Source organism: Berghia stephanieae, chromosome 2 (assembly GCF_034508935.2).
Source record: "Berghia stephanieae isolate SIO BIC M18660-M18661 chromosome 2, UCSD_Bste_1.3, whole genome shotgun sequence".
Taxonomy (NCBI): Eukaryota; Metazoa; Mollusca; class Gastropoda; order Nudibranchia; family Aeolidiidae; genus Berghia; species Berghia stephanieae.
This window is the reverse complement of record NC_088361.1, coordinates 59,293,480-59,303,415: the sequence shown is the minus strand read 5'-3', so window position 1 is coordinate 59,303,415 and position 9,936 is coordinate 59,293,480. Positions and strand designations below refer to the sequence as shown.

General features: G+C 33.8%; 1 protein-coding gene across 1 annotated transcript in view; it reads left to right on the top strand.

Annotated features, from left to right (window-relative positions):
- The first annotated feature begins 412 nt into the window (after window positions 1-412).
- Window positions 413-9,936, top strand: part of LOC144965242 (telomerase protein component 1-like) — a 64,559-nt gene continuing 55,035 nt past the window's right edge. The window contains exons 1-7 of the mRNA XM_078900377.1: window positions 413-695; window positions 3,278-3,414; window positions 4,050-4,579; window positions 6,527-6,661; window positions 7,847-8,008; window positions 9,279-9,375; window positions 9,778-9,935. Coding sequence (XP_078756503.1) covers window positions 3,309-3,414; window positions 4,050-4,579; window positions 6,527-6,661; window positions 7,847-8,008; window positions 9,279-9,375; window positions 9,778-9,935 — 1,188 coding nt within the window. The 5' untranslated portion in view covers window positions 413-695; window positions 3,278-3,308. The remainder of the gene's footprint in view (window positions 696-3,277; window positions 3,415-4,049; window positions 4,580-6,526; window positions 6,662-7,846; window positions 8,009-9,278; window positions 9,376-9,777; window position 9,936) is intronic.

Genomic DNA, 9,936 nt, shown 5'->3' with positions numbered 1-9,936 from the left:
CGTTAAAAAATATCAGTAAATCTTGTCTTCATATCAGCATGCTGTGATGTCGTTGGGATATTATATTTCTCACTCTTCGTCAGGCACGCGCACTTCTCCCAGTGTCTCCGCCAAGCTAGGAAACGGAATGTTTCGACTTCAGTGGGACAGTTCCAATCTTGATAAGAATGACCAAAGTTCTAAGTTGTAAGTATCATTTGAAACTATACTTAAGCTATAATAATATTCATTATTATTTTTGTTTTTTAAATTGTAGCTTCTTTCCCTAAAAATTTCATATCGCTCCCTTAGGTACTCTCACTAACGCAATTGGCTGGATGAAATCCACGACTTCGCCCAGCACGAGTGGAAACGGTAGCGGAAATATTAAGTTTTCGTTTCTTTTCCATTTTTCTATATAAACAAACAAAAAATATAGGGATAAGTTCTCTCCACTGTCGTAAGGCGCTATGAATAGTAACAAACGTTCACGAAACTTGCAAGCGGTTGCAAATTTCTTGCAGGTTTGAGGTTAACCGTCAGATTTTCTTTATTGAATAAGTATGTGCATGGTACACTGTTATTGATTTGAATTTCTCCCATACAGGATAAATCATCAACAGTGAATCAGTGAACGACTGATTGCACACTGCTGACTGAACATTGATACTGATATTCGACGACTAAATGGTACTGATTGGGTCTCGAGTTTAGAGGTAAGTTCAATGATACTATGAATATGAAGAATGAAATAGGTCTGTTCGTTTTTCCCCCCAAATATGTCTCCATGGAGCTCGAGCTTATCCCGATGTTTCTATGGAAACGGACAATAGCAATTTTCTTACTGCCAGTATACTATACGCTAGATAGTCTATTGCAAAGTACCTTCCGCCAGATCCAAAAGACCCAGCTACCAGATCACTGGTGGGTGGACAAGGGTTTGGTGTCAGAAAAAAAACAACTCGACTTCAACCGTGATCGATCTCGGTCCATTTGGTTGTGAAGCGGATGCTCTACCAACTGGGCCATCGGGGCCCCCTTTGGTTACAAATGTTTAATATTTTATTTGAAATTGTTGGGACAGTCAGGGTATTTATCAAACTTTTCATACTCTTCCATCTAATGTTGACAGCCATCTTAACTCATTTTTTTTTATTTCGCAGACGAATCATAGGCTTAGGTGTTTTCGTCCAGCTCCCGACCACTTCTAATATTTTCCTCTGTCTTCCTCATACAAAATAATATAATTTATTATAACACTTCCACAGAACTAGATTCAACAACACATCCAAATCAGAGATGAAAATAACGGTCAAAATCAAAACAATGAAGCAAAACTGGAGGAAAATTATCTATCACATCTTATTTTTCCTATTTTTTATCCTTTTTTGCCATGATTATTTTGTTTCTGAACAAATATATAATTTATAGATATACTTTTTGAGATCGGAGTGGGGATGAATATTACAATTTGTAATGTTTTATAGAAAGCAATTAAAAGAGAGAAAAAAGGAAAAATTAAAAAAAAACGGGGAGAGGGGGGGGGGGGAGGTAGGGGCATTTATCATTTTGCAACACAACATTAGGAGGTCGTTCACTCATCTTGATAAAGATAACATGAGACAATTGTTCACTGCACTTGTACGTCCCCACTTGGAATTTGGCAATGTAGCATGGGCACCATGTCTGCAGAAAGACAAAGATCTCATAGAAAGTGTTCTAAGACATGCAACTAGGGTTATTCCTGGTCTAGAATACACAGAGAGACTGAAAAAGATATGAATACCGAGCATGCAGTATAGAAGAGATAGAGGAGACCTTATCGAAGTGTTCAAATACACTCATAATCTATACTTTGTAAACATGAGCCTTCTCAATCTTGATTCCACCAGCACTACCAGAGGACATAGATTCAAACTCTCCAAGGAAAGGTGTTCTCTAAACCTTAGGCAGAACTTCTTCTCAGTTTGGGTAGTTGACAAATGGAACCGCTTGCCCCTTCATTGCAGGCATTCAATTGCCGTCTCGACGCTCATTGTGAAACAGAAAAATACTGTTTGTAGAGTTAATTCAGATACCTCCTTCCACTATGTGGCATGCCCAGTTTTGAGAGACGTGAATTAAATACGTTCACGAATGCACAAGAGCAGATAAAAGGCTGTAAAAGCCTACATAAATCTGGACTTATATCATATCATATCAAGAAGACTTTGCGTGTGTGGTGTGTGTTGTATACATGTGTGTGTATGATATTGTGGTGGGATGTGGTTGTGTGGGGAGGGGGGGGGGAGGGGGGGGGAGGAGGGGGTAGATGCTAGTTCTATGGATAGTGGTAAAAAGGGTCATAATAATAATAATAATAATGATGATAATAATAATAATATATATATATATATATATATATATAAATATATATATATATATATATATATATATATATATATATATATATATATATATATATATATATATATATAGAGCGAGAGAGAGAGAGAGAGAGAGAGAGAGAGAGAGAGTAACCTACTATCCATGGATTTATTTGGGTAATTTTATACTTCTATTGATATATTATTAACTTTACTTATTTCTATGTCCATTACAAGTTTTCACATTCTGGAAAGTGAATAAATGTTTGAAACAGAGGAGTTTCAAAAAGTCTGTGTATAATCGTCAATTGTTATTGACAGACACTGCCTGTGAATAATCATCTTCGTTATTGACAGTGACAGAACTGCAAATAATTGTCCATCGTTAGTGTCAGAAATGTCTGCCAATAATCACAGTGTTCAGCCTAAATAATTTAGGCCCTTGTTTTCTCGTATTTCATAACTTTAACATTCGTTAGGGGTGAGAGTAACTGTTTAATTTTTATCTCCCATAATTTTCAACGGAATAAATACTTTCAAACTAAATATTCACGGTAATGTTGCTCATATCTTGCTACTCTTATATTTCTGATAATTTAAATGCCAATTAAGAATAGTAGACTTGATATTTTCATGATTTCCATTGTACCATATAGCTTTTAAGTTTAAATGGTATTTATCAGATGTTTTAAAAGAGCAAGTTTTTATCTCTTTCTTTTTGTTTTTTTGTTTTTTGTTTTGTTGTTATTGCTAAAAGAGCGTTTTTCATGCCTTTTTGCATAACAAAAAAATTCTGATAAATTTTCTTTTCAAATAATCCTGTTTTCTGGCATTCATGTCAACAAGTCAGTATGAGTGCCAAGTTGAAAAAAAAAAAAATGAGGTCAGGGAATATGAAGATGTCACCGTGTTCCTGTCATCTTTTTTTCTAGATCTGATTTGTGACAATTCATCATTACAACAATGGCAGATAAAAGAATGACAACAACTCGCAATACCCTTCTCGATCCATCTCCCAAGAAGTCTAAATTGCTGACTTCAACAAGTCCAAACCTGTCCCTCACATCCAGTAAGTAATTTCTGCAATATGTTGTAAAATATTTTAATTAGTTTGAAAACGAAAATGAAAAAGAAATTAAAAGAAAATTTCAAAATGGATTTGTTGTTTCATAACTTTAGATTAAAATATTTATTGTTTACTCGATTTTGACTAAAATTAAATGTTATTAGAGAGTTTTTACACTTAATTATTCTAAACAGTATTTGTGTATTGGTTATGGCACTTAGTTTAGCTAACTTAGTTGTTGGTGTATAGAAAGAGAAACCTAAATGAAAAAGTAGATCTAATCAAGTGATCTGCATTTATCTTAAGCATGAAAAGAGTTATTTCTTGTAATATCCTTTGCTGATTTGATTCTTATGGGGCTTGCCTTATTTGTAGGTTTGCGCACCAGACATGATTGCAAATGTTTGGTTTGAATCTTACCTGGCATTGATTTTCTTCTTTCTTTTTATATTGCTGATATTGCCTCGATGATATGCTATTACACAATAGCACATTCAATGTCAGCTGAGGATTTACATCATTTGAAATATCATTACTTTTGTAATCAATAAATTACCGTAATGCTACCAATAGAAATGATAATTAATCACAGTTTCTTGTAATTTTGTTTTTGTACTTCTTTAATAATTCTAAAATAGGTCTTTTGACAAGCTCACTTGGCAGCACAGGCTTGACTTCGGGGACATCCTCTACCAAATTGGGTCTATCCTCGCTCAGGACTTCCTCTCTCTTGTCAAACCAATCCTCTTTGACAGGTGTTGGCAGCTTGAGCTTGACAAGTAAACTTAATTTAGGCACTCCCAAGTCCAGTCTTGAAACTGGTTTACTTGGCCTTTCATTACAAAGCTCAAGCTTATTGTCAGAGAAAACGAAACTGAGTACCAGAGAAAAGAAATGTCAAGAGCCACTCAAAAAGTCCACAGCGACGAAAAGGAGTATTGGAAAAGATGGAAAAACAGAAAAGAAGAAGAAAATGGAAAGTTCTGTTGGCGAGATTTCCGCCAAGGTTATAAAACAATATACCATTGATCTGCCTGACTACAGACTCCATTGTGAAAATGAAGAGGAATACATGGAAGTGGACATACCTGACTTTGTTCCTCCTAACCGAGACTTGAGTCTTGTCAAGCTAAGCAAAAGGTCACTTGCAGATGTGACTGGACTAAAGGTGGGTTTCAACTATAGTAAAAGTCTTCTTTTAATTTCAAAATTGTACATATTATCTACATATTATTATCATGAGAGAAAATTAATATATATGCTCATAGCCCAAACCTCGTATAATTTTTCTTTTCCAAGAGGCTTGCTTGCAGTCAGGTTCTCAACAAATTGCCATAACTCTGAAACAATTCATTGTATAAAGTGTTATGAGTGCCAGTTTAAAAAAACAAAACAAACCAACCCCCCCCCCCCCAAACTTGAGCTTTTATATAGCACAATATCCACTAAACATGCCCAAAGTGCGTTACAAGAGGTCCCTAGCCAACAGCAACACTTAACCCCCCTAACATGACGTGCCATAAATTAGGACAGAAGGGAGCAGCTGACCACTGAAAGCGACGGTCCATAAATTATGGGTAAGCAGGTCAGTCTTGACCTCTCTGACTACATGCATGCTCACCAGCTCATTTTCTGTATTTAGAATTGTATAAAAATAACACATGAATCTGATTGGTGAATACTTTTGCTTTGCCCTTCACCTCGTGTGTGGAAAATATGTGACTTTTTAACCAACAAAGAAAGCCAGAAAGTCATCCCCATCCCTCTTCCCCCACCCATGTGCTGACAAGGGATTTGAGAGTGAAGAGACCTGATTTTAATCAGAACAAATAGTGAGTTTTAACTAAACATGTGTAATGTGTAGAACTTTCTTTTATTGCATTTGTATATAATCGAACACTCACACAAGCAACAAGAGAGGATAATTGTTTTTTATATCCTTTTATTCCTCTCTCCGTAATCGACTGTCTGATGCGAGGTGACTGAAGTCCTGTTGGCCAAGGTGTCACAGTGTTTGTTGGCAAAATCATTAATTTTTTTCAATTGTAAAAACTCTTAGTATTCTCTGTGTTTTTAAACTATTGATAAATTATTCAACTTATAGAAAATGTGTTTTTGTATCATAACTTATTTATTTAAATACAAAGAAGATCCATTCTTGTGACCACTGATGTATGAACTGTTCCATTCTTCTTGTGGGTCGCCTTTATCTAACATGTTATGATCAATGACACTGACCATTGCCTTATTGATTTCCGGCAAGTAAGGCTTAATTGATTTAAGATGTAGGATGAGACATAATGCTTGTTCTGCGAATTACAATTTTTCCTACAGAGACAAAGCTGTTTAACGGATAAGTACTCATTTCACACCCTGAGTATGGTGAGAGAATGTAAGTAAAGAGCAATTTCCAAGGACTCTACTCTGCACCACTCAGAGCAGGACTCAAACCCAGGACTTCTGATCTGATGCCACAAGATCCTAGAGTCACGTAGATGGTTTTTAGAGATGGTTGCAATAAATTTGTTCAGAATGTATCACTGATTTAGGAAAAGTGCCAGTACATAATTGCTAAAGATATTTTTGACAAAGTGGCTATTGGTTAGTACTGACCAACTGGAGCTGATGCCTATTCGCCAGTATTGGTCATGAAAAGTTATGAAAAGAAGTGTGAAAAGTCATAAGAATATGCTGTTATTCTGAAAAAAAAAAGACATTTAAAAAAGGTTTTTTTAAAACAAATAATCCTCATTTTACTGTCCCACATCATCAAGTAATTGTCTTGATTTCACCTTGTTATGTCGGTTTATGTGAAATTTGTGCAAGTGTGTCTATTAAACAAGAGGAAATTTTTCAATCCTATGAAAGGCCGAAATTTTAAAGATTTAAAAAAAAATGTTTACAATATTTTGACTATTGAAGTGACATGGAATAATCCGGTACTGACAAATTCATGTTAAGAGGTTTTGGTATTGTCAGCATTGACAAACATGGGCTAGTGCTCATTATCATTGGTCACCAATGGGCACTTGTGCTTATTCTTGAAATTTACTTTATAGATATTTATTTAATTTTTAATTTTGTCATTAATCACATTTTTAAACAATATTTCCAGAGAGGTCTTATCAATCTTGTGAGTGGGTCTCTGATCAGCCAACCCAACTTTTCCAATAGGAGAGATTCTACTCGTCAAGTCATTACAGACAGTGTAACTACACTGGTGGACCATGATCCAGAGTTTATTCTGAAGGTAAACTTTTATCATTCTCTCTCTTGAATATCTTTAGATCCCAGTTGAATATTCATCTACTTTAAAAGGGGATTTAGAAGTAGGGAAGAGATTGGGAGGGGGAGGGTGGGGGTGGGCGGATGAAAAGAAAATAAGCTTTTAAATGTCTTTTAGTTCTGCTGTCACTTCCATTTGAAGGATATGATTATGGCTTTTTTTATTGATGATTTTTTTTCAATAAGTTCTGCGGCTTTAGCTTTTGAAGTAAAATCTTTTTGTACAGGAAAAACTAATGACAAGTTTTAAAATTTCTTAAGAATTATGCTAGCAACTTCCAAAAAGGATTTTGTGTTGTCAGAAATGAAAAACAAGAAAAGAGTTCATTCTATTTAAATCATCAGATAATGCAGTTAATCAATCTTCAAAGACTTTCTAGAATTATGAAAACATTATAGATCTTATGTAGTCATGTGATTTTTTTAGAAAACAAGTCATAGAGGAAAAGATGGAATAAATGATCTTTAAGGTATATTTTTGTTTTTCCAGTCCTATAAATCAAATCGCAGAGGAAATTTCTTCTAGGCCAGTGAAAGTCTCTCTTAAGAATTTTACTAGAAATGCTGCAAAAACAAGGATTGATAATGTGATCAAGGATAATATTTATGGAGCCTGGAATTTTCGCTCTGATATTCAAGTAAAATCAGTACAGACAATTGTATATGTGAACATATTTAACTGTATCCATGTGTACAATCCGTAAAAGAAGTAAAGATATAAATGAAAAATATGTGTACAAAATTAGAAAGTGGTCTCTAACATGGAACTAAAATGATAGCTCATATTCTCTTTAAAAAATGACACCTTGAAAACACTAATTCTGGTCAAACACTTCCACCTATCGATTCAGAAATATTATTTATTAGTGGATTACAGATAATACCTTTTTAGTTATTTTGAGCCTCAAAAGTGTAGAGCGACATTAGGCTGTTTTTGTTTTGTTTTGTTTTGTTTTGCTTTGTTTTTTTTTGGGTTTTTTTTTGGGGGGGGGGGGGGTTATTTTCTTTTTTTTTTTTTTTGCCAACCCAAAGAATCATTAAAAATAATAACCTCAACTAAAGCATAGCATAAAAGTATAGTGAAATGTGTTGTATTTTTAAAAACATGCCAAATATGCATAATTAACTTTTTTATGTCATTTTTTTCCAGATTGCTCTGTATTCAAGAAAAGAGCTGAACATCCGGACCACCTCAAACTTTTTGCTTGCCCTGGCTTCGAGCCTTGATGCTTGCAGACAGTACTTGAAAAAGTACTATTGTGCATCCATTGCTTTGCCTTCAGATTGGATGGAAGTTGCTGAAATTTTTCAGGTATGATAATATTTATACAGAGTTAGAAATGATAAGATATTGATAAAGTTAAACTATTTCATTTCTCAACCTATTACTAAGAAAGATAAAAACAAAAAATTGCCTGTCGAAATTTACTGAAATAGAATAACAATGGTGCAAATATTCAGAAATTGAAGTCCATTTTGTATATGATAATAGAAGTAGTAGTAGTAGTAGTAGTAGTAGTAGTAGTAGTAGTAGTAGTAGTAGTAGTAGTAGTGGTAGTAGTAATAATAATAATAATAATAGAAAGTGAAACGATAGAGAAACTCCATAAATTGTGAAAGAGAAATCAAAACTAGATAGAATAATTAAAGAATCGAGTAAAATAATGAATTGCAAACTGAAAAGCATTGAACAACACTACATGAGATTTGTTGAGGGGAAAGCATTTGAAATTCTCAATGACAAGACACATCCTTTAAAATATGAATTTACTCTCCAACCATCTGGTAGACAATATTTAGAGACAAAATGTGGAACAAATAGATGTCAATTTACTTTCATACCTTCTGCGATTAAAGCAATAAATAAAGCTAAGTAAGTACAATTTTTGATCCTTATAAATAGAAGACCATTACTGTCAATGTTATACCTTGTGTGTGTGTATGTGTGTGTAGGGGCGTGTGGGTGTGTGCAGGGGTGAGTGGGTGTGTGCCTGTGAGTAAGGGAGAGAATGTATGGGTTTTCAAAACTGTTATGAAATGTCATCTTCATTTTGTTGCTCGTATATATTATTTTATTAATCTTTTTTTTTTGTCTGTCTATGTATTGTATTTTAAATTTAAAACATTGTAAACTAAATGATACAAATTGCCATTTTTGGACAAGAAAGATTAAATTATTATTATTATTAATAATAATAATAATAATGATAATAATAATAATAATAAATATAATACAGTGGTCTCCGTTTATTAGCAAGCTGTACAAAAAGAGAGAGTTGCAATAATCAAGTTTTGAAAGAACCCATGATATAACCAAGGTTTTTGTTACATCTGTATTTACTTAGTAAAGTTTCTAATTTTTCCAATTTTATATCGCTGGAAATTTATGCCATGAGAAAGATTTTGTGTGCTGGTCAAATGACTGGCACGTTAATAACCTCCTTTTTCCCGGTTATGTGCATGTTAAGCGACAGGAGAATATTACATATTAACATGTTAGTATAATTAATATTACATTTATTAAAGCCTAACCTTAATTAACTGTAGTAAATTTAATCATATATTGTCATTCTTTAATAAAGACATTTGATGGAACATCCATTAAAAGAGGGGCTTTGCCTGCAGCTCTGAGGAAAGTGATGATTTCTAAGTTCACTGATTTTGACCAATATCAGCTTGGTGAGTTATAAATGGTTGCTTAATGCGTCAACATCTCTTACATCTAACTAATCTTTTGCCTTTAGAAATCCTAAAATTAAGATCAAAATATATTTATTTATTCATTGTTTCTCTCTCTCTCCCCCCCCCCCCCCCCCCTTCAATTGTTTAGTAGAATCCGTCCTCCCCTTTGACATGGCATTAAAAAAAAAAAAATTGTATATCGTTTACTGTTAATCTCATTATATCTCATACATTTTACTTTTTGGTATTCATTTACATTGAAAAGTTTTAACTTTTACAAGTCTTAACTCAAATTTTTCTTCATTTATTTGTCTCTTAAACTTACTGTGATATTGAACCACACTTTCAAATTCTTGTGTCCTAATTTTCAGTCTCAATTTAAATATAACATGTTTTCAGCCAAATATAACAAGGAAAGCTCCGGCAAAAAGAAAAACAAGAAAGCTATGGAGAAAAAAGCTAAGGTGACAGCAGCCAAAAATCAGACAAGAAGACTCTTTGACAGTGACTCTAGTGATTCTGAGGATGATGACAATGTTGCCAAAGCTAACAGACAGG